Source organism: Anopheles coustani, chromosome 2, assembly GCF_943734705.1.
Source record: "Anopheles coustani chromosome 2, idAnoCousDA_361_x.2, whole genome shotgun sequence".
In the NCBI taxonomy this organism is placed as follows: domain Eukaryota; kingdom Metazoa; phylum Arthropoda; class Insecta; order Diptera; family Culicidae; genus Anopheles; species Anopheles coustani.
The window spans coordinates 57,396,605-57,422,820 of record NC_071289.1 but is presented as its reverse complement, the minus strand read 5'-3'; the positions used below and the strand labels follow the sequence as shown (position 1 = coordinate 57,422,820).

The window sequence follows — 26,216 nt, the reverse complement described above, 5'->3', positions numbered from 1 at the left end:
ACAACCGCTGTCTTGTTTTTCAGCGGAAATTTGACCTCTGTTCTAAAACGCTGTAACTTTTCTATTTTAGAAAATAGTTCAACTCTTTAAACGGCTGCTTTTTAGTACATTTGTTGATCATCTGTTGGTGTTTTTTTTTATTTATTGATACACTCCACCATTATCTGCTAGGTCGGTGTAAAGCAAAAAAGCTCAAAATGAACGTAATTTGAATTTCTTTTAACTTTTAATTTTTCAAAATTGATAAAATGTAATTTAAAAAAAGGGTGTACTAGAAAGCTGATATACTAGTCTAGCTATCTATGAAGTCATTTATTATTTTTAAGATCACATATGACGCCGTCGCAGTTTACGGATAAAAAAAATCTTCAAAAATAGAGAAGTTATAGCGTCTTAAAAAGAGCGATTTAAATTACCGCTCAATGCATTATCGCAATATTCTAAATCAATGTAATCTAATGTAAAGAAAAAATCATCCTAGGAAGCAGAAACAGTATAGCTTTCATTTAAGAAATAAAGGATCTTTGAAACGAGGTGTGCGGATAACTGTAAGCTGGATAAAAATGAAGCTAGACTAACAAACTAAAACGTACTACAACGAAGACGATAATTGAGTTTATCGTGAGATGAAGCAAAACTTTTGCATATAAATTATTTAATATTCGTTGTTCCTTTGTTGTACACCTAACAGTTGCGTACCCTTTGATCGTTTAAAAAACGGTAGAGTTAAGAATGAAAGTTACCTAATGCGCATCGACACTGTATTTATGAGCGAAGAGCAATTATCAACAGCCTGCAACATAGTTGCACCGCTACCGTATCAAACTACCGTGTCGCCTGGCGGTGGCGTGTCGATAATTAATCAAGTACCAGCGACGCAAAAATCTTCCACCGACGGGCGACCAGCGAATGCACGCAATGTGAACTCACGAGGCAGAAGAGGACGATGTGTTTGTCTATGACGCGATCAAGATCATCGATCGGAGGAACCCGTCGACGAACGAGAGTGCTAGAATCGGAACGAGTACTGGGTATCGCACGATTAATTAAAGATTCGCTCCAAGTTTGTCGCAGTTTGTAGCAAAACCCTACCGCGTACGCCATCGCTGATAAGGGCGCCAAAGTACTAAGCCGTGATTGAGTGGACATCACCCGGCGGCATGCACATCCGCTGACAGAGGAAACAGATTCGAAAGGGTGTTGTAACCAACATTGGAAAGCCGTTCAAGTATAAATCCCATCGCCTTAATCTAATACTAAATACCTCCCAGGAGTACGCATATCAGCGCCGCCGTTCGTTTGTCTCCAGATTACAAATCGAGTCCACTCCATCTAGCAAACGAATCAAATCCGGAAGGCTCATCCTTTCCGAGCTGATTGTAGTGACTTCTGTCGCACTGAACATTAGCCGCGAAGTCACGTGGTAGGAAAAACTGACGCAAAGTGGAAGAAAAATGGTGTACCGCATCCACCAAGGGAAGCTACTGCGCAATTTACAATTTACCGGTGCCGGTCAAGCTCACCGGTTCCGATCGCAACGGACACGGCGTAGAACTTGAAGTGGCCAATCGAACAATGGTAACACTAATTACAGCTTATTACATTTGCACTGGAGTGCGCGGCCAAGTAACGGTAGCCCAAGGAGCGGTGAGCCGTGTCCACTGGCATGCAACAATGTGTTGCACAAATGGCCGGCCGATCAACAAATCCACCTCCCACTGAGGGTTTATGTTTGTGTGTGTGGGTGTTTACATGGGCCCTACCGAGGGCGAGACATTCCCGGCGAGCGGATGCCGACGTGACTGGTAGACATCAAATTCTACTACCGTACTTTACTGCCTCCGGGTATCGTTTGGTGAAATTTCCACAATTCATTTGTATAATGCCCCTCGGCCTTCCCGCAACAGCCCTATTTCCCCCCAACAAAATACCACCCAGCGCAGATAGAGTTCCCCTCTGCCTCAGGAAATACATTGTAAATGTGCAAATAATTACAGGACAAACAGCAGCAGGTCGTCCGGCGTTCCGGACTTCATCATCGCAAAACTATCGGCTCGACACACTTGATCCCTCGCGGGACACTACCACCATTACTATTTGCTACCATGTTGCCCATATCACGCGGAATAGAAAATAGAAATGTGTTTACTAGCTACACCAACCGTGAGTTCCGCTGGACGCGGCGAGTGCCAAGATGGATCGAGTGTCCTACCGTTTTGCTCGCCGGCGGAGGAAAAATCAGATGGGTGCATTTGCTTTTCGCACCGTTTGCTGTACGGTGTTGCCTTGGCCCAGATTGTAAACAACTAAAGCCGCTTTAAAAGGAGCAAGCAGCCACACCTCACCGGACGCACACCAACACCTTCGCTCGAAAAAGGTGCGAACGCAGGAATCATCGTGTACCAGTTACATTCAGTTTTCCACGACAGATTTTCTTTGCGTTCCTGCCACATGCAAACCATTGTTGATAGTAGAAAAGGTATTTTTTTCCTTGTGTACTGCTGCAGAATAGGAATGCATCAAAGAGTTGGTAGGAATCCCCAGAATGAACGGATGTTACACAAACACAAACACTAGTTGTTACTGTTGCCCGAATCAAACAATTGCTAGTAAAAACATGAGCTGATCGATGATGTATTCCAAATTTAGAAAAACATAAACCTTTTATTTTATACAACCATTGCCACTAAAATTTTACCTCGAAAACAGGTGGGGTTGTCTCCGATTCTGTTTGCAACGCATCTGACTTCGTCTCTAACTCTTCAAATTTTGTCTCTTGCCGAAAATATGAAACTAAAAGGAATAATTGTGACTTTCCCAGATAATAAGATTGGAACACCAATAAACATTAATTCATTTATGCTTTAAAACATACTTTTGCGTGTCATACATTCATTTACCATGATTTTTTACCGATTTTTCAAGAACATTTTTGTTTAAGTTTCGTTTATTGCTGATAAACGACACTTTTTTCGTTTGTTTAAAACCACTGCCGTATAATTATTAATAACTTTGCCACATAACTTTTTTGTAGGTAGTTTTACAAAGTAAATTTTGAGTAAAACCAATGATCTTCAAATTTCCAATCATTTTGAGATCAAAACGAAACAGGGGAAAAACTAGGTGGCAATGGCTGTAAAGTTTGTAAAAGTTAATTCAATTCAAGAAAATCAAAAATCACCAAATAACATAAGAAAATTGCAGCTTTTTAAATAAAAAGTTTACATTGTTTAAATAAAGAATTAAACTACGTAAGACATGGAAATTTAAAGTATAAAAAGACTTCAATGTTTGGAATAAAACTAATCATCCATCGGAGTGCGCTTGCATTCTACTGTCCTTGGTCTTCCGTAGGTTTGTTTATGAGCAAGAGTGTACAAACGAATGAATAAAAATGACGCCAACCCTTTGGCCAATTTATTCTCGCCGGCGCGGTAAATCCATCCCTTACCGGCACTTCGACATGAAAGAAAGTGAGGTTAAGCTAAGTGAAGCCAATCAATTTACGACCACACTAGCGCGAAGGCACTCGTTAAACACTTGACACGGCGTGCACCGGCGTGGCCACCTCTGCTGTGCATCGTAAGGGGTAGGCGAGGATTATCGCATCGGTGCATCGTGACGCACGGAACCATGCATCCGAACTACCCCGCCCGCTTCTTGTTATTGCCCACTCCAACTGCCATTCGATCGACTGGTTTCGAGAGCGGAACAGAAGTAATGTATACATTTCGGACTCGGGCTGGAAGGTGCTTGGTTGGAGCAACATTGTAGCCCGGAAGCACCCTCAAGTGGAAAGTATCATTTTGCAATCGATACAAATCTTACCCTGGCCACGGACACCTCGCTTACCCACCTGCGCCGGGCCAGGGGAATCAGAACGTATCTTAGTAAACAAACCATTGCAAAGGGAGAACACATTGGGCAAAGGGATGACGTGCAAAAACCAGCAATGACTTAACATGCCCTTAGTAGCTGCCAATGTTTTAAGGGCATGTTTATGTCATCCGCCATTTCTACCACTTCTGATCCGGAGATAGGGAAAGGGTTCTCACAGACCCTATGTAGAGCATTTTGCATTGATCACCAAAATACTTCCTCAGTGTGCTATCGCGATCGTTATTGAACATAAGTGCCAGAAAGGTGCCTTTTTTTAGGTTAGATAAATCATTTTGCGCTGCTCCACATCGCTGTCTATCATCGATGAAAAGGGAGGGATAAGGCGAAAAAATCACCTGCATTACTATAAGAGGATGCCTTAAAACCAGCTATACTATTTAAAAAGCAAATGTTTTTGGATTGAGAAAGGTATAAAAAGGAAAAAGTCAATAAGGGATACACATGCAGATATTACAGATCATTCATACCACTACCCACAAAGATAAAAATATATTAGCGCCAAAAAGAAGCGGTCATTTTTGCAGCCAAAAAAAAAACAAGGTTTTTCTTACAATCCAATGCTACATCTGAAACAAAAGTTTCAGATTTTTCGGTTCGACCAGTTCCGAGAACCAAGCTGACAACTCCTATAATGCTTTTTATCGGTCATATTGACCGCTCTTCTTAATACACTATCCCTTTTTTATTTTTGAAGACTTTCTAAATCTTCCTTTCCATCATACTGCTAGCTCAGTTTACAGCAAAAAAGGGCGAATTTCTTTTTAAATTTTATGTTTAAAAAATGTTAAATAGGGTAAGTGCACCCATAGTGGAGCTAGTACCAATAGTGGTTGTAGTAGAATAAAATCCTAGCTCTACGCCAATATATATACAAAGGAGTTATTTGTTCTTCTATGAAACGTTCTTTGATCTCCTGCGGAGTGTTAAAAAGATGAACCATCTCATTCCGTAATATAGAAGCTCCAAAATTCATATTTTCTAAACAGGTTGTCCCAACATGCTGCATTCCTTAAGAATCTATAACGAATATCATGATTTCCTTAAGGCTATAAATCACCACAAAATCATTAAAACCATATGATTTCGCTACTTACATACTCCAATATAATTGATTTATACGAGCTTAGTGCATTTTAGCATAATTTTATTATATTTTCATAGTTTTTACTATAGTGCCACTATAGGCACAAAAACCCAAGTTGTTCCTATAGTAGCCATAGATTTTTTCGCAAGTATATTTTAGTTTTATTCCGGTTTTGGCCAATATAATCAGGTAAATTTAGTGATTTTATTTTGTTTCCACAAAATAAACAAAGCGGAACTGGAGAGAAGGCTCAGCAGAAGAAGCAGAGGAAAGAAAAAAGAAAGCCGGCGAAGGATACGCTATAAAGCATATACCATTGTTTTAGCTGTAATATTCAGAGCATTTTTTATGAATTAAAATTGGACATATTTCGGTAAAACAATACAGTCTTTTCAATGACAACGCATTGGTCAAAGAGTATTTTACCGTTCTGTTTGAAATATGCTTCAAAAATAAGTTATAGTAAAAATATATTCAAGCTTTTCGTACTACCGCCACTATAGGAACACGATACCACAACTATAGGAACCATACCACCATAATAGGAGCAACCGACTAGGAAGAAAAATACGCTTTTTTTCGTGTATTTTGTAGGGTTTACGGTGAAAATAGATGTTTTTCAGAAGAAAAGTCATGTTTCGATCATAATGAATTTAAATATGTTGAATATTGTGTTCTGAACACTTATAAATTACACCTAATTGGTATTTACATTACTAAGTGCACCACTATTGGTACAGTTACCCTATACATTAAAAAATGTGCGCTATAAATCAAATATATTAGGTAGGGTAAGTGCACCCATAGTGGAGCTAGTACCAATAGTGGTTGTAGTGGAATAAAATCCTAGCACTACGCCGATATATATACAATGGAGTTATTTGTTCTTCTATGAAATGTTCTTTGATCTTCTGCGGAGTGTTCAAAAGATGAATCATCTCATTCCGTAATATAGAAGCTCCAAAATTCATATTTTCTAAACAGGTCGTCCCAACATGCTGCATTCCTTAAGAATCTATAACGAATATCATGATTTCCTTAAGGCTTTAAATCACTACAAAATCATTAAAACTATCTGATTTCGCTACTGACATACCCCAATATAATTGATTTATACGAACTTAGTGCATTTTACCATAATTTTATTACATTTTCATAGTTTTTACTATAGTGCCACTATAGGCACAAAAACCCAAGTTGTTCCTATAGTAGCCATAGATTTTTTCACAAGTATATTTTACTTTTATTCCGGGTTTGGCCAAAATAATCAGGTAAATTTAGTGATTTTATTCTGTTTCTACAAAATAAACAAAGCGGAACTGGAGAGAAGGCTCAGAAGAAGAAGCAGAGAAAAGAAAAAAGAAAGCGGGCGAAGGATACGCTATAAAGCATATACTACAGTTTAAGCTGTAATATTCAGAGCATTTTTTAATGAATTAAAATTGGACATATTTCGGTAAATCAATACAGTCTTTTCAATGACAACGCATTGGTCAAGGAGTATTTTACCGTTCTGTTTGAAATATGCTTCAAAAATAAGTAAAGTCAAAATATATTCAAGTTTTTCGTACTACCACCACTACAGGAACACGATACCACAACTATAGGAACCATACCACCATAATAGGAGCAACCGACTACGAAGAAAAATACGCTTTTTTTCGTGTATTTTGTATGGTTTACGGTGAAAATAGATGTTTTTGAGAAGAAAAGTCATGTTTCGATCATAATTGTTTCAAATATGTAGAATATTGTGTTCTTAACACTCATAAATTACACCTAATTGGTATTTACATTACTAAGTGCACCACTATTGGTACAGTTACCCTAACATTTAAAAAATAAAGTCACATTTAATAACCCCAATTTTCAAAGTAATACAAACAAACAAAGCACAGGACAGAAACAACCTATAGAAAAGTAAAAAATCCTCAACTTTAAGATCAATTCGTGTCGTCATTTGTGAAGTTTGAAATATGAAATTTTGTTCAAAGATGGTTTAGTATATTAGCTTTCTAGCACACACATTTTATTTGAATTTACGTTTGAATTTTGAAACACAATAGACAGAGATTCCAACTCCGTTTAATTCAATCTTTTTTGCTAACGGCATAATAAAGCACAAAGCTAGCGGCATAATAAAGAGGTGTATCAAAAAATTGAAAACGCCAAAAGATAGCCTAAACATATGATTAATTGCAACCGTTTACGATCAGAAAATTCTTCAAACATAGAAAATGTAGATTAATAGAATTGAGGCCGCACGATAGCAATCATTTCGTTAATTTTTTGGACACTCTAGCATGGTTTTCAACGATACGAAAAAATTGAGGATTCTGTCCATACGACGACAATCTTTTAAAACCAATGTTTATGGGCTGTAAACATTTTGGGTAATAAAATTTGCATAAAAAAATTGACAAATTTTAACGACTTTTCATGCAAAAACTGAAAACGCTAGCACCTTTTTGTTGAAAGCAAAATAAAGAGTAGCATTTCTTTTAAGTTCAGAACAAGTTTGACAACTTTATCATTTAAATTGAATCCACCGTGGCCAAAACATTAAACCAACTACGCTTGATTATATGTTGGAACATCCAGCTTTATCGCGGAACGAACTTGTTTGATGTTGTGAGACATTTCCTGTCTATAGAACTCAGCTGATTTGGATTTTTGTCTATTTGGTCACTTATGGAAAAAGGTTTAAAAATCATTTGGACCCCTTGATCCAGCCCAAATTACGAAAGAGGCCGTAACGACAGGCAGAAGGAAAAATGGCTTTTCGTTTTTTCGTTGGGCCAGAAAGTCAATCGTTTCAATTGGTTTTACAGTTAAGACAAACTTATTTTGAAGCATGTTACCGAACATTTCAAATGATTTGGGGTTCCTTAACTCCCATAGATGTCTCACAAAGTCGCTCAAGACTTCCGGCGTATGGAGAAGTGTATGGTGTGCAGTACTCTCCAGAATTAAGCAACTTCATCAGAAAACATCATAAAGAGTACGATCCAGTGGTTTGGACATACCCGGCCACAGTAAATCATGCGCAAAGAGCATCGGAGAAGTTGATACCCCTCCACTTAAAGGTAGGACTAATTCCAACATTTTAAAACCCAAACGGAGAAGCATTTGAATATGAAGACCACACAACTGAAAAACTTCCCTACACGACAGGTTTTGTCGACCATGGCCAAAGTTTTGGCAAAGGACCGTAAGGCCGCCTTACTGGCCGTCGGAATTATTTTGGAAAGTACTCAAAAGATGTAGCTTTACAATAAAATGTAATTCATTCAATAAGCTTGATTTAATTTTTTCTTATCGCTGATGGAAAATTGTCTATTTTTTAATACGTTGTGTAGTTATCTTGGTAAAATATGAATCACCTCTTTTTCTTCTTGGCGTAACGACCGAATCGGTCATGCCTACCCATTGAGGGCTTACGAGACTTTTTCCCTTTGTGCACGTGGATAGTCAGTCCTCTCATAATAATAACAACAAAATGTAACAAGTTAACAAAACAAAAGAGAAATTAGCTAGTGGAATCGTAGAAAAAACTAAGCCAACAATTATTCAAATGAAACTGCTTCGTACAAATAATTAATGGAAAACATAAAACTATCTCGTTCAAATTACTAAGTACGAATAAAGTTTCGTACAGAATAGAGCGTTGCATTAGCCGACAAATCGCAATAACAACAACCTTACTGTCTGTATGTGGCTGACTTTAAAGGTTTACTTTTGTACTGATGATGATTTCCTTTAGGGGTTCCGAAGGACACCAGCGATCTACTTCGTCATATGATTTCTAGGGCCCGGGAAAATGTCCCAGATTTTTCGAGAGAGCATTTCTTTTCGTTTGCCATGCGTAAAGTTCAAAGATACAAAAATCATTACTTTGCCGAAATGTCCAAACTGAAAACGAACTTTGGTCCTGGTAGCGTCCTACTGCTCCCGAACACACAGCTGAAAGCTGAACTGGTGCCGGTTGCGGCCGGGAATGTACCTTTTTGACGTTCCGAAGAATTTTGCCACCTTCCAGGAATTGATTTCCAAACAGTATTTGCATTCGGGGGTCCTTTTCCATGTTTGAAGTTGTTGTACGCCCGCCCAAACATCGCATCCGGTGGAGGGAGCGCTTGTAAAGCAATCACTATGATATCAGAGCAATGTTCGTACGAACAAGCGAGTAGGGGAGGGGGCGCACAGAATCCTAGCTTTAATTCCTTTCGATCCATCATCATTTAAACATTTCACGGAAGCGTGTTAATTCAACGAGTACACAATGCAGAACAGTATGCTGCTCAATCCTGAACGCGATTATCTGAATTTTATGAATACCAAACTGAACACCAAATCTTCCAGCATGGAAATGTATTACAAAAAAAAAACAAATTTGACAAACATCTTTGAATATTTTAACAGAATCATCAGGTGGCCAATGAAAAGGTTTCTTCAGGTTAGAGAAAATAAATTTGCTATGCGGAACATATATCTGCGCTCGGGCGACCTGAATGTAAACTGAGGCCATCACATATTAGCACGTAACGTAACAGAGCTTCTGCTCGAGAGAAACCAGAGGTTCTGCCACGAAAGCTGCTTCTTAAGCGAACATTAACCTAAGCATCGAATCGGTGCTTCATTGCAAAAACAAAAATAAAACAACCCCAAAAGCATCACTCCGTTGACCATTCGGACGCTGCTGAAAGTCTTAAACAGTTAAACAAATAAACGAATCCGTTGGTTAGCCTTATGCGAACGATTACCAGTAGTGGTCCGTAGCTGGTAATGGTGTTGAGTAAAGTGTGCGATACAATTGTTTTCCGCGTGCCGTTTGTGCTTGAATGTGGATGATTACCGCAGCACGCATTAAGGTGTCCAAAGGCGGGGGGAAAAGAGTCTAAATCCGCACCATCGGGGTGATTCGCACCCTAAAAAAAGATAAGACTTCCGACGTAAACAGTTAGTTGCCCCCTCGAAGCAAACCGATTGTCGCAGGGTGAAGGTAAGTGATAAACCTTTCTAGCGTTTGTGGTCCATCAAAATTTCACTGCTACACAGAAGGGTGTGGGGCGTGGTTACCGCAAACCCGGTGTCGTTACCTGTTGAAGTTGAACATACTGTACATATGCTCTGGTGGCAGCGGATAGCATCGCGGTGTAGCCTGATGGGGCGCTAGGTGCTGCTGGTATCCGCCGTGAGGATGCGGATGATGATGCTGATGCGCGGCCGGATGTTGATACCAGGTAGGGACCGACGCGCCGTAGTTGCCTCCGTACATTCCCACCTCTTGCTGCATCCGAAGCGCACCGGACGGCGGGTAACCACCATACCGCCCTGCACCACCACCTGGATGATGGTGATGATGATGATGATGCTGATGAGGATTGAACCCCTGCGCGGGTTGATAGGACCCGGCAGCCGGATGCAAGGTGGGTGGAAAGAACGGGCGGTTCTCCTCCGCGTACGGGACGAACCCTTCGAACCCCTCGACAAACCCATTGTCGGGCGCACTAGAGGGGGTTTTGATTCGCATACGTTGTCCAGCGGATGGACCGGGGTCATCAAAGGATCTCACGTCGAGCTCCTCGAAAGAAGCACCGCTAGAGGGGCCGGAAGTCGGACCACCGAAGTGTCGGTGGCCGAAGTAGGAGGGCTTCGAGTAGGACGACCGCCGGCCCATACCATCGCCGGCCGGTGCGTACCCTTGCGTGGAAATGTTCATCGTAGGGTTTCCGTCTGCGCCTCCCGGAACTACCGAAGGGTCTTCCCCGTTGAGCTCCACCGGCGCACGACTAGTTTCCGCTGAACGTGCGCATGGCGTCGTTTCCACGCGTCGGTCCCGCTCACTCGACGGATCCAGTTTGGGTCAGTTAGCTCCGCTCTGGCAGAAACAGCGAATAACCGTACGACTTTAGGTTTGCGCACATCTTGTCGCTCCTGCCGAGCGCGCACAGTTAACACTTTTGCTTGCAACAACGATCACTACAGTCGCGCGCTTCTGCCGACCTCGGTTCGAACTGATCGACAATCACTTATAATAATTCAGTTTGTACAACGATGTGCATACAACTGATAGGAGCGGGTCACTAGGAATATTTACGTCTCCACAGATTGAAGTAACTAGAGACGCTCTTTTAAACACCACCGGTTCAGTACACTGTTAACATTTGGTTCTTATGAAGGTTGTGCGTTTGTAGAAACGCTTTTTTCTTTGGACACAGCCTGTCGGCGTTCTGCAGGAGATAAGTACTTTAGTTAAACAAAGACATTCCAAACCGCCGCTCCATCGAAGGAAAGTGCCTCTGACGGGCACACAAAAAAGTACGGGCAGCCAACAATGAACACATTCAGGAAGTAGATGATTCTATATTTTGTTCCTGTCCATTTAATTCCACTTTCAAATTCGTACGCGGTGGGTGCTTTTACAGCTGAACCGACAACCCACGGGAAACGCTGATAGCGGCGCGCGCGATTCCGGCCCGATGGAACCCATCGGCCATCCGATGGGCAAAGCATGATGCATTATCAATGCCACTGGAAGTCCCGCGTCCTGGTACGGATGAATTGATAAGCGCCAAACGACAGGACAAACACCAGAGACGAAGGAGGTCCGTCAGCACCAAGTATCAGCGTGGCTAGCTTATGTCCCGTAACGACACACGGAAACGCTAAGTTGGTAATCAAAGCTCTACGCCTCCGATTCGATTTCGTGGAGAACAGCAATGGTTGCCAAATTGTTCCGGTGTACGTGTACGACTCGCTTATCAGCTCAATTGTTGCTGGACAGATTAGCAATGACCTGGGAGGACCATTTTCAACGGGAACAACATGTAAGTTTTCTTATCTCCAGTTCGGGCTGCAGCTGCTTTCTAAATCTTAAACCAGCCTAGTTTGTAACATTTGCTTCCGCATGCAAGCTTCATTTCCATCGCCATGTGGAAGTATTTACTATTTCGCTCTACAATTACAGTTTCGTTGAGTGTGTAAAAAATAGAACGAGGTCTAAGTTCTAACTTCCGTTCGGGTATGGCTATTCCGGAAGCCCTTTCCTTATCCGTCAGCAAGCTACACTATTTTTTGGATCTATTACCATTCCAAAAATTACTTATACTTATATCTACCCAACGGTGTGGAATAAGACTGAAAACTTTACAACAACAAATTGCACAATGTTGAAGCAAAACAGATCAAAGTTTCCCAAGAAGTATCAAAAGGCCTAATGCAATGCGCAGTGCCGGATTCATCGTTTTCCTAGAAGCACCTTTTAATCAGTTCTTTTGATCAACAGAATGTTTTCCATGCCAAGTCGTCCTGGGGAATTGGTTTTCCGCGAAGCTTTTCTTCAACATCACTTTACCGGCCCACGGTAGGCCTATTTACAGGCAGGATCAATTAAATTAATTAACAAATTCACAAAAAAAATGAAACACACAGCAGCCTCAAGACGGGCCATCACTCTACACAGAGCTGGTTTTTAATTTATCATGCGCACGAAGGATCTCTTCTAGGTTCCAGTTATATTCAATCATCACTGAATGTCAATCAGTTTAAAAACTTCAAACAACGCTTCGCTTTGCGTTGAACGCTTTAAACCCATAATATTTTCCTTCTTTTTATCAAATTTTAAATGAAAGTAATTCCCAATGAAAAACAAACACCAGCTGGATAACAATTTAAAGCATAGTCCATCTCAAATTGTAGAACCCATGTGGAATTGTTACAAATTCAGGTTACATCATATTTATATATTTTACGACGCACACGAGTTATTGCTTTTTCACAAACATAAATACTCGTCTCTAGTGTAAACAATAATCTAGCTTTTTTCCTACTGTATTTTATCAGGACGTAAAAAATACGAACGTTCTGCGAACTCAACGCGGAGCCTTTTCATTTTTCTCCCATACATTCATAAATACATACTGACAAACCATATACACATGGCCTCCTCATTCTCTAGGATTTGTTGGAGGTACCAAATGGCCTATTTGTAGAACGTATTAAATATCTCCAATCAATCGCATGAAAAAACTGACATGCTTACAACGTTTTTCAGCTGTCGGAAGTTTTTGTAATCTCCGTTGCCGTTTTTACCAACTCTGTTATCGCATTGGCAGTAACAATGTACTCGATTGGTCTATGGTGAATTTAATACGATACGTGAATTTAAAACGAAAACGAAAGGCTTCAAGCAAGCAAAAAGTGCCAAATACACATGAACCGATGCAGCGCAAACACTTCAAATATTATGTGTGTATAGTTTTGTCACAATAAATGTTTCAATCAAGTATTTGCAATAGTGGCCAATGGTTGGCTAAGTTAAAGAATTTTAAACACTCCGCTTATAACCAGATTAGATTATGGTATTCCTTCAGTACAAGCTTCTCCTGATGGCTTGTAAATAATTATTGAAAATTAGGGATTCACCTTTCATCCGTGCATTCAACAAGGAACCATTTTTCAAACTGATAACTCGGTAGATTCTTCAATTGCAATGCACATAACTATAACACAGCAAAACAAATCACAAATACTTAGATGTCCAAATAGTAATGTTGCTAAAAATAAGGACACGATTTTCCTGCAAGGTACAAAATGAAAAATTAATCGCCACCGAGTAATCAAAGCCTCAAAAATACCACAACGGCTCAACTCTCTAAACAAAAGCGTGTGACAACGGAGACCGGTAACTTTCCACGACAGTTTTTCTCGTTGGTTTGCTGTCAACGGCATTCTCTGGCGCGTCAGTAAGACAAGGACGACTCTAAGGAGCGTGAAAATATGGCACATAGCAGAATGGCAGGGTGGATATCCGTGTCTACCCTCCTGCTCCTCCTGCTCTTCCTGCCGCTGCGACGCCCACGCGGTTTGCTTCGTATCGGCACGACGAAAAACTGTCTAGAAGACACTGACCCGACCCTTCCGAAAAGATGCGAGCAAGGAAAGAAATTTCACAACGCCAAAAGCACATTCGAGGCTCAGTTTTCTTTTTGTTTCTTCGGTCGTTTCTTCCCAGCTAAAGCTGGACTAACAGTGCGGATCGCGGTGATATAAGCCGTGACGCAACAGGTGGGATTGTTTGCTTCCGCACACAGTTCGGCTCTCCCTCCCGAACACCGGACATAGGAAGTGATTGACTTGCAGGCACATTTAGAAAAAAAGAAAAACGATTAGCAACACCTAAAAGAGGTATCCTCGCGTATTTTAAGGAACACGATATCACTTCCTTCACCAGGTACGACTATCGGAGCGGAATAGAACGAGAACGTAAATAGCCCAAGACACTCACACGCAAACAAACACAAGGGCCATCGTTCTTCACTTGAGGCACTAATTTTCCGTTTTACGTGTTTAACGTTTCTTCACCTTGCTTCACACACGACCTACGAAAAACCCACCCATCGAAAATGGTCCACAACAAACGGATTGAGGATTAGAGAATGATACTAAAACAAAAAACAAAACAAAACAACTAAATACCGCAGCACAAAGAAGCACCTAGATGTTAAGGGAAAAACACATGTGAAAAAAAAACAAAGACACACACTCAAGCTCAAACAGGCCACCGGTTCGCGAAACGTCGCGGAATTCCAAACGGTTGGCGTTTGCGATCGACGGCACGAACGACTCGAGGCGACGACTTCCCGATAGTACCACGTGCGAGATACGACTGAAGCGGCAACCGCGTTGGACACGCCGTTCGGACTCGGGCTTCCGTCAGGCTCCCGTGCAATCGCGGCTCTCAGCACGGACCGCTCTCCCACTTCGTGCGGAAAGGGAGGTGCAGATAAGGCGGGTGGACAGGAGACAGATTGTCAGAGGGTAAGGCGCGCGGGTTGGTGATAACGTTTGAGATTCAGGCTCACGTGTCTGTGTGTGAGCAGAAAGTGAGGCTCCTGTGGAAGTGATCCGAACGATGGAGCTTTTCTAATTCCCACCCATCTGAAGGGGGAAGGGGTGGTGGGCGGTATCACTCAGACGAGTTTGACAACCCCCACCCCACCCCCCGCGGTCACAACCGATGGTAGGTTGAGCTTAATTTATTTTAATTTCGCCGACTCCGAGCGGAAGCCACGGGACGAAGATTGCGGGGAGGTTGGTGAATGTCGTATTGGGATTATTTTAGATGAGTTCCTGGGTGCACTTTAGAATACTTGAAACAATAATACCCACGCACACACACATCAACCTGATGAACGTACCATAATAATGTCGGAAAACGAGTTATCGTATCACCAAGCTCGAATCGAAGACCATCGAAGGAAAACTTCCGACCGTAAAACAACAACGCGGGCCGGGCAGCGACTTTTCCCTCGGCCCTGACGACAAGAGCGCGCACATTCTAGAGATTTCCTTTCGGTCGCAGGACGGACGGCGTGGAAGAACGAAAAACGCTGCACTCACCAAACCACGAGAGGGTGAGTTTTGAATATTTGCTACTGCCCCGGTACGAAATTAGCGGCACTCAATTATCAACCCCTAACGAGTGGGCACCTCCCCCCTTGAAGTGGCAAGGGGGAGGACGCTGCCGAACGGGAGGTTGTGGTTGTGTGCTGTTTTTCGCCTATGTGTGTGGCTCAAGTGCGCGCGAAGCCCGCGTAATAAATTCATAACTCGCCCACAATGTTGCCATTTGTTGACGAACGCGAATGTTGCTTCCATTTTGCGCCCCTTGTTTAGCAACCCACAAACCAACCCCCCGCTCTGGTAAGGGGGATTTGAGCTCATCGGCATCACACAAACAACCCCCCCGATGAGGAATGGGGCGAGCTGCCGTCGGTCGGCCGAAGATCGGTCCTATTTCGGAAGGCACTCATATCCGACGAGCTCCGCCGATGCTGTGTTTTCGTCAGACACGCTGACTATTGAACAGGTTGTGCTGTCTCGTTCCCGTCACCACCGAACCCTAATCGCACGCCAGATGAACGAGATGCGATGCGATACGATGTTGTCTCCCGCCGAGCCCCGCTTGACATCGAATCGCTGGGTTTGTGGGAAATTCGGTAACCGAACCGACGGAACCGTGAGGATCGTGAGCACGGCCGGACGGAGGTTGGAGGGAAAACTTTTGGCAAAAGCTGTTTGGCAAGCACTGAATGTGAGTCAAAGCGTGGCCAAAACGAACGCCGTCGGATCCGTTTCGTCAGTCATATTGCAGCCGATACCGTTCGTTTGGCATTTGACTGGTTGAAGCAGTCGAGAAGGTTTGGGTAGGATAGGAAGCCGTTTATCTATCATTTGGCGCAAATTGCACGACCGATTTCACGATGATCTCATATCAAACAGTTTTTTAAAACCAGACTAAGGGAGGGGTTCATTTGGAGGTTTAAATATAAGTATTCGTACCTTAGTTCCAAAACTTAAACATATTTAAATATACTATAAAAGTTAGTAGTAGTTTTGTACTAGTACAATTAACATCTCTTGAACAGGAGACGGGCATGTCCGTTCTCACTATACCGAACGTTGTTGATATAAAAATGTACTAACTGGTGATAGCAGCAATGTTTTGGGTAACAAGCGCCCATCTACCAAAAAGTTAAGAGGTGCCATCGTGATTGGTCGGAAAATATGCCCTCCCATATGCGGATGGAGGCGGATGGTGCTTCACGCGAAAATGGCACGCACAAATTGGAAGCAATCCTCACTCGAATGAGCAGCGCCAAGGATTCCAGCCCCCATTGTTTTAAATTCGAAACGAAATTCACGCATGATTTTACTAAATTATAATCCCACCTAAGTCATTATTCAAGATACAGTCGGATCTTTGGCAACGGAAGTATCCTTGTTAGTGCCGGTACATCCATCGATCCATTTAACAAATATCGCACATGCTTATTTCACGCTGATAATGTCCTACGATAAGGGGACTAATGGGAAACGAGTATAATTTAGAATTGCGCCCATTTGTAAAATTGCTTCTCCACTCATTTTCTATGAAACTTAACTAGGAAACGAACATCTAGAACAGCTCGGTCGCCACGGTGGACGGAGGGTTAATTTAAAGCCCCCATCGATAGGACGTTGTTTGCTATTCATCTGCATGCTAAACAATTCGATCGAATCGATAGATTAATGCAAATATACGCTGGCCGATGGTAAATGTGCGCTTCGACCTCGTTTCACAAACGAGCATTTTACTGACATCAATGTATTGTATTGTATTCTAGCAAAAATAAAAAAGTTAAAAAAAATAGAATATAGAAACATAAAATGTCATACAACACATATAGCGTACATTCAACAGCGGTCTTGGTAAAAACATGTATATTGACGAGTGTAAATATGCCAATAGCCCCATATGTGAGGCACAAGCAAATCACCGGAGCGACACGAAACCCATTCGAAGTCAATTTTCCATCACAAAGGTCTTCACCACCTGGACATCGAGCGGTAAAGCTGAAGGACTTCCGAGAACATGAACTCATATTGTCAAGAGGTAAAGGCACAACAAATGGGTTGACACAGCTACAGCAAAGAAGAACAAAAAAGACAACTTGAACATCACACCACTTACCTGGAGGAGCTACTATCGTTCAGGTCCGTGCTTGAGTCTCTCCTATCGCCGGAAGCGGATCCCAGCTCATCTCCATCCGAATCGTAGCTTCCGATCGACAAGCTGGTCGTCCGCCGATCAGCGACTCTCGTGGCAACAATCGACCCGGTGGCGGCCCCCCTCTCGTCGGTCAGCACCGGGCTAGCTCCATTCTTGCCCCCTCCGGCGGACACTAAGGCCGTGCCGGCAACCGGACCCTGTCCGCCAACGACAGTAGCAGGAGGACCGATACCTTTTGCGGATTCGTTCATTTCCGACGAATGCGGTTGGCCACAATATGACGGCCCTCTGCACACACACGCACACACACACACTGTCCGCTTCCTCGTTTGGCTGGTCGAAGTCTTGAGGGGGGGTATTCGCTCGTGAATGATTCTTAACGTCAGCCTGGAGTCAGTATTCGGGTTGGCGTATAATGTCCTTCTCACCCGACATTTACTCGTGTCCCGGAGTGCAGCGGCTGATGATGATTGGCTTCGGGGTTCTGCGAAGGACAGAAGATTTGTATCAACAGCGAGACGAGCAAATCTAATGAATGTTACGCCTGTGTGGCAAATGTAGGAAGGGTTTGAACAAGAAGTAGTAAACATAGTCGGTAGAGAGCCATATCCACCCCTGCCGGTTGCCATGAATGTGGGAATTGCATTTTTTCTAACGTACAAATAGCTACCTCGGTTTATAAGAACACCAACTGCGATGCTAGTTTTGTTTTTGCCAATGTGTCCTTCCTTTACCCACAAACGTCAACGCAGCTGGAGGAACAAACACGAAACAAGATACGAAAACCTGTGGCTCTCCATTCACTGGAACGTTGGACGCTGTTCTAAATAAGGACGCCCAAACGAAAAATGGGGTGCGCCAATCAACGGCACATGCAATGCCACGCTGAGCCTGAATCAGGCACTAGATTGCCTAACGACGACCAGCGCCGTGATGTCGCAGAAGAAGCTGGGACACTCGAGCAAATCGGTATCACGGTTCGACCCAAGGTTGCCCTGCTTATCCTCTCGGCCGGAGGAGCTGAAGCGACGAATTTAGAATATAATAGGCTCCCCGCGACAGCCCGGAACTATCGTAATCTTTGGCCGCACGAGTTGAGCCCGACCGTGATTGAGAACCGTGCGAGCGACTCCCACACGTACCATCGCTGAAATGATGTGTGAACCTTGTGCCTACAAATGACTGGCCGTTGGCGTCTATGATCATGTTTTTAGGAATGCGTCAGAATGCGGCAACTTAGGACATTTCACGTTCAGTATTTATCGTCTATTGCGCGTTCTATTTCCAGCACAGTCTGCAATGCTGACCATGCGCAAGTAGGTCGATGCAATGCGATTGAATATTTGATTTCATTAAACAAGCTGCTGATCAACTTCCAAAGGTACATTTATGTTATTCCATGTTATACAACGGACGGTGGAATAGTTAACAATTTGTTGACGGACATTTTTTGCACAAAACTAGCTGCTGTCACCGAGGTCTGCGAGCATCGAACGGCCATGTCCGTCCTTTTGTCGACATTGTTGAGTCAAAAACAAACGAAGATCTTCGTCTCCCGTCAACAAAGTGTTAAAGGTAACACTTCTTCTTTTAATGATAAGATTTTGTTGAGTTGTACACAATGCCGTTTTACGGCACTAATACAAAATATAAGGGTGAGTGTGAACATGTCCTAGCGACTTTTAACTATATTAAGCCATTTGAAACAAAATGGATAGAATATGTTTATTGGCATTTTAGTTACATCCTATGTGAATTTCACAGCTCTGCAATTCATTTTAATAGAGAAAACAGGATAAAACATAATAAAATATTGTCATCAAGTACCGACATTCATCAAGGTATACATTTAATGACCATTTAAATACATTTTGCATCTGTTTGGTATTATAGCTAATACAGAAAAATCTTCAATGTAGACGAGGGGTAGGAGCGGATCACATATTAATAGTCAATAGTTTATGGCATGTGTCTCTAACAGATCCAGGAACGGCTAAATTTATCTGATTGGATGAAAATGGCTAGTTCCAATTTCTGTACCTATTATTTACAAAGAAGCTAAAACGACTTCAAAGATGATAACATCTCCTCTCCTTCCATTAAATCGAAGGTTAAGATAAGATTAGAAGATTACTGTCAAACTCCTAATGATTATTCTTCACTTCTAATGAAGTCCAGTTGTTGGGGGTCCGCGACAGCCGAGCGGTAGCGCCGGTTAGAAAATCGGCCCATGAGCGCCGAGGCTCACCACCTCGACGGCGTGGGTTCGAATCCCAACCGAGACCGGACCCTCCCCTGTACGAGAGGACTGACTATCCTCGTACAACAGGGAAACAAGTCTCGAAGTCCTTAACGGGCAGGCATGACCAAGAGGTCGTTACCCCAAGAAGAAGAAGAAGAAGAAGAAGAAGAAGAAGAAGGAGAAGAATGAAGTCCAATTTTTCAGAGCAGGTTAAACTGTTTATAAAGCATTATTGCACTACATTAATCAATTTCAAAACTATTTATACAGTTCCTTTCCTCACAGCGATTGACTCATTTTTGATAGAAACTTTCTGTTCAAACCCTGGAAAGGATAGAGACACTTCTGGGAAGGAACCGTATTTGATAAGGTTTAAGTACCTCATAGAAAACGTTTATTGAGCGGCATCAAACGAACGTTGCCTCGGTTTTGCCTCGAGGCTGATGACCTTATTAAAAGCGCTACGAGTCAAGTCTACGAGGAATTTTTGGGGAAACAATAGAAACCGATATTCCGCTGTGATAATAAACTGAGGTTACATACCCGAACATTGCACCGCGCGAGAGCCATCGTGGAAATGTACCAATAGCCCCGAGGTAGAATCCAAAAGCTAGAGCATGCGATACGAAAGGTGAATGACAAAGGTGGTTTTGGAATAGGAAGCTTCTATTGATGACAACATGGCCGAAACAAGTTGAAGACCATTGAATAGTAGGTAAGAGCATTTGAGGGCATGCACTTATTTTATCGCTTGAATATGGTAATGCAGAGTTGTTAATTTGTTTTGATTAATATGTTTTTGTTGCTTAAAGAATATGCCTTGTAAGTTTGATGGAAATGAAGTTTCAAAGCTATTGTCTATTAAGGATATAGAAATAAACATTAATATTCTTAACATCGTTCAACATTTAGTTAATTCTCAGATGTTTCTATTTGGTACATTTTGGTCTCTAGTAACAACAATGGCGGAAAAGTGTTTTGGTTAAATTGACGCACTTTACTGCACAGGAGTGAAGTGACCATATGAAGGGTACAAACACTTGTGGGTTACAACATTACGAGCAGTGTTGCTCAGAATTTCGCTTTGTGGAAGTACTCCCACATTCAGTTCCAGATTAGCTCGAAAACAGTCTTAAATTATAGCGTAGGACTAAAAACCACTGCATTAGCCCAAATATGACTACGTGAAATACAAACGCACAGCAATCTGTTTTTCGCAACTACAACAGCCCAACAACCCATCGTGTGCACACCGCAACAGTCTCGACCATAGATGAGTGGGTGAAGGAAAAATACAAATTCCTTGTAGCTGCCGACAGGGGTTTTTATAGAGAAAAGTATGGGACCTACGTGGCTGAAACATGTTACATGAGGGATGGTAAGGAAATTGTAGGCCTAATAGTTATATGTTGAACATAACGTGATGAAATTGTTTCTAAAGATGAGAGCATAAGCGCAACTCGTCTGATTAAGCAAATCTCCAAAATCAAGGAAAAAGAAACATATCTTTAGAATGAAACTTATTCATGCTAACCCTGTTATGAATGCTACAGGTAATACCAATATAGCAATACATTGAATAAATTTATAAATTACAAATAGAAAATTAAACCTATAGATTTAACAAAGATCGTAGAAAAGGCTAAAACGGTCTATGAACAGAACAAAAATAGAATTCGTGTGGCAGCTTAATCAAAATTGGGACAAAAGTAGCACATCTTATATTTAGAGCGCATACTACTTGGAATCCATCTAATGTGGTTGGACTTGGTCAAATTAGCACACAGAACGCTGTGTACAATCGACGCTGTAAGAGCACGCTGGAAAAGAAAAGATAACATACACAACGTGAAATTAGAAGCGAGTCCACATTTAGAACTCTGGTTCGGCGAAAAGACCCGACGCGTTTTCCACGGCAACCTCCTGTTTTGCCCAAAGTGGTATTCTATTTCCATGACCACTCAAACTGGTCTAATCTTACCCGTTGGCTTCATGAATTGCGACAAGCTTTGGAGAATATCTTACTCCTCACGGATTCCATACCAGCTTGGCCTTGACCATCCAGTCCACACACTTCGAGCCGTTACACGATCACGTACGGCCGATGTGATGTTTATGGCGGGAATGAACAAAAGTGCCACAGTGTGCAAAAATGGACGGCGTTAAATAAAAACACCACTAGACAAATGATGGTGGCGGCGTCACCATAACACGTCACCAGGGCACAGGAAAAGGATAACATCGTCGTAATTTCGCCACTTTCAATTCAGTTCCTAATGGACCGTCAAATAATCACGAACATGTGACGACAGCAGATAAGAAGAAGTAATTATAGAAAGAGGACCTTTAGTTCATTCAGCAGCAAAAGGCAGTAGCCGTCTGGATTAACGTTCTTTGCTTTTGGCCGTGGCAAATGGCAGCGATTGTGCAACGTTTCCGCAGAAAATGACACCGAGACTAAGTAAAATCAATACGCTGCAATTTTGGGTACAACACGAATAAATCGAAAAGCCTTCAGCAATTGCGGAGGTTCGAAAAGTTTAATGAGCTCTTCCCAATGCCAGTGTCGTCCAGTTTTAGCTACATTTCTGCTTCGTTGAATATTGACCGGGATCGAATTGCGCTAGTGAGGCACAAATCACTATCGTAGCTATAGGCTCAGGAAAAGAGCACCAATGTGTGTTTTTGCCTCATTACGAAAACTTCTACTTTCGGTGTTCTTCCACAACATCGTCCTGGTGTACGGTGTCCGTCAGAAGGTAGTAACAGGTTCAGCATACTCTTCTTGAACTCACACGCACACATACACAGATATATACGAAGGGCTGACAGTGCTAAAGGAAAAAGCTTTTCCTCATACTCCAGCTCCATCAATGAAGCTAATCACCGCCCCTTCTCAAGCACAAGCGTTGGCAAGACCTAGTATTTTCCTAAAATTATCTGCTCGGTCTGTCACCTAGCACTTCTTCCGTTGTAGGGATGGGGTAGGGCACATGCACACCGATCCGCTTACGTCGCGCCAAACAGAACTACTTTTGTAAGTCGCCACACATTACGGTCGGATCGGTAGACTTCGCGGAACCCTTCACGGATTCCGTACCTTGCAAGGGCCACGCAACCGAATGCACTCACATGCACGTACTTTTCCACACACACAAACACTCTTGCTTGAAAGTTGGCTGGCTTCAGTTTCGGCTTTGTCAACGTTGCACGTTTTGTTTGGTAAAATGCGAGGTGTGTATGATAGTCGCCAAACCAATGGAGCGTGTTTCACAAGTTTTTTTCCAAGCAGCAAAGTAAAAGCTAAAAAACCGGGACCATGCTTAAAAAAATAAACGACAGTTGTTTGCTGGAGCAGCTTGCAGAGCCCTGCAGATTTCGAGAAGCACGTGCAAAATGTGGTACTTGGTTTCCCGCCATGTAAAAAAAAAATGTCGGCCATTAAAATTCTGTTAAAAGACATTTACATCGGAAAACCATACGAATACAACCCTTTAAGAAATCAACAAACGGTCAGTCAATAGAACCGATATATAGAAGCTCTGGGCCCTTATTTTGCCCGAGCGTCATTAATGTGACCCTTCACGTATCGATTGACCTTCAAACATGTAAACAATGAGATTATTACATCATTTGCGTCACATTAGCTCGGTGAAAATTTGAATTTCCCAACCCCTCCTCTCTAATTGGCTGTCTGTGAACACGGCACTACAAAGTAATGCCAACAATGTAACCGACAACCGCGAGGCCTGTTGGTCTAAAACAATCATAATTTAAATAGCATGTTCACGAGAAATCAACCACGACCTATACGACGAGTGCAACGCATGGAAAAACGCATCCGAAACACCTTGCATTTCAATTGAGCGCTTTGATTACACAATCTAATCGAGGTACTCTAGATAGTGCCGGTACAAAAAATAAATAAACAATCTCGAGACATTGTAGTGTAATGAGAGACGAAGAAAAAACTTGTCGAACTGATTTGATTGTCTGATAGCATCGGAAAATGCACAAATGACGCCAATTATTAACATGAGTCACATCATTTACATAAGAAGAAGTAAAAAATAACTATTCATTTCTGCTCAACGGAAACCGTCAAAATACAAAAAATCTTAAGCAATGATGTAGCATAACATTTTAAAATACGATTATACTTACGAATTGTTAGTTTCATTGTAAGGCATAACCAGTTGCTGAACACAAACAAAGTATTAAATAATTAATCGTAAAAAATAAGTCTCTCCCAAAGTGCAAAAATTCTTCCGGCAGCTTTCTAAGCGCGAGTGAAGGATTTTCGCGAAATCGTCTAGATGGCGCTAGCGGCCGGGTGCTTCTCGATTTCTACTTACCCCCACAAAAGTAGCAGTGTTAGTAGATGCACTTTTCAGTATTTGATTATACGCAGTTGCTCTGGCAACACGCTTTTCCGCCATCGTCTCCACCGACTTTTTCTCATCGGTTCATTCTCGCTTGTTCCCTTTCTAGGGAACAAGAGAATCTACGTGTAGGATTTTTTTCCTAATGATTGCTTAGTGCGAAATTTATTCAAATACCAGCTCTAATCAAATACGATTCATACTGCGGACACCGGTCCCGGGGAATGGGACACTCCCTGCACGTACGACTCAATTTTTCTAATGCCGCCACGACATAGCAATTCGCAACAACTGCCTTCATGTTGTGTTGGTAAGTGCTTGCTGTAGAGCTGGCATATTTGTGTTGAGTATGGTCGAGAACGATAAGGTTGCTACGATGGTGTGCGAAAATATGGCGCACCGACGGCAAACGCCGACAGTATAGACGGCCAGTAGCATTAGTAAAAAAAAACAATACAACAGAGGATCCCGAGTCGGATGTACAAAACTGGCGGTATACGTACAATGGGTGCATGCTATGAATAAACATCGTCAAAATTGGTCTAAAAAGTTATTTTTGCTTAGATTGTTGAGAAAACGAATACTTTTTTTGAAGAAACGCTGTATTAATAGTATCAATCGCTATCAATTAATAGTATTGAATACATTGATAGATCAACTATATAATTTAATGAATAATGAAGTAATGATTTAAAAAAAATACCAACTGCTGCGGACTTTTTTCTTACGAAACGGGTCAAAATGGTCGAATTGGTTTTATTTAATATTATAAGAATTTTAAAACATTCAAGTGTAAAAAGCTTACAGATTTGTGTTTGATGCCAGTTTTCAATGGATTATGATCGATCGACCTCATATAAAATACTTAAGTTCATAAGTAGCATTCTTTTTTTTGGTTTCCTTTTTCTTCTTTAGCGCAACGACCGTATTTGGTCATGCCTACTCATGATTCAGGACTAGACTGTTCCCTGACCCCCCGTATGTAGGTCGGTCAGATCTAACGTAGATCAGGGTTTAGTCTCGATTGGAATTCGATCCCACGTCACCGTTACCTAAACGAAGTAAACATTGTATCAATAGTCAAAAGTACTGTCCATAATAAACTGTTATTTTTTAAGAGCAACACTGTAATGTACTGATATATTCCTATCAAATCTCCTCACCTCCAGGTTTATCAGAAACCAGATAGGAAACTTTGCGCAGTACGTAAGCAGAAAGTACTAATATTCGGTTCAGTTTAGACCGGTTTCGATAACAACAGCAAGCCAAAATTATGAGCATGACTTTGCCTTGCGAAATGACACGCAGCTTTTCGAAAGTTTATCAAATCATGACAAAAGGTTTACCAGGTACGGCGTTCGGTAAGATTGTGTCTTTATCAACGGAGAAGGGATGGGAGGGGAGTGAGTTGACTTTGTGCATTTTGCAAACTACGCAGACCATCTCAGATTTTCTGATACGCAAGTCATATCGAAATTCTGTCGGAAAGCAAATTTACACATGACGGGAATATAAATTATGGATAACTGGAGACAACCGATTTTGATTAATTTTTGTCAAACGGGAAACTTTAGTTCCATCCGTGTCAGTACTAGTACTGCGCTTGTGTCGGTGGTTACCGGACGTGCATTAACTGACCTATGGTTTTGGAAAAAGTAAATTTTGCATTGCTAGTGGTCGTGCACGTATGCACCTCCATCACCTCGAATCATACCAAACCCATTCCGTCACGAGGAAAAAAATCTTATTTTTCGAGGAACGCAAACTGCCCTTCAGGAGAAAGAGCGCGGCACCAATACAGCCGCAATGAAAAAAAAAGGGCAGTACAAGTGTACGCCAATCGCACTACCGTATGACGGGAGAACAAAAAAGAAACCTATGATTTAAATGAGTCAAAAAAAACTTTCCCATTATTTTGATAACGAAAGTGTAGACAGATTATTGGAGTATTTGATTTGATAACATTTCCAAGCGTGTAGAACTCGAAGCAATATTGAATGCACGGGAGGGTAAAGATTGAAATGAATGAGTTGAGTTTCGCTGACAAAACCG

At 42.0% G+C, this 26,216-nt stretch overlaps 1 protein-coding gene across 1 annotated transcript in view; it reads right to left on the bottom strand.

Annotated features, from left to right (window-relative positions):
- The window catches only part of LOC131263926 (basic helix-loop-helix ARNT-like protein 1), a 50,517-nt gene that overhangs the window by 18,005 nt on the left and 6,296 nt on the right, over positions 1-26,216 (bottom strand). The window contains exon 2 of the mRNA XM_058266210.1: positions 17,502-18,024. Within this exon, the coding sequence (XP_058122193.1) occupies positions 17,502-17,791 (290 nt within the window). The 5' untranslated portion in view covers positions 17,792-18,024. The remainder of the gene's footprint in view (positions 1-17,501; positions 18,025-26,216) is intronic.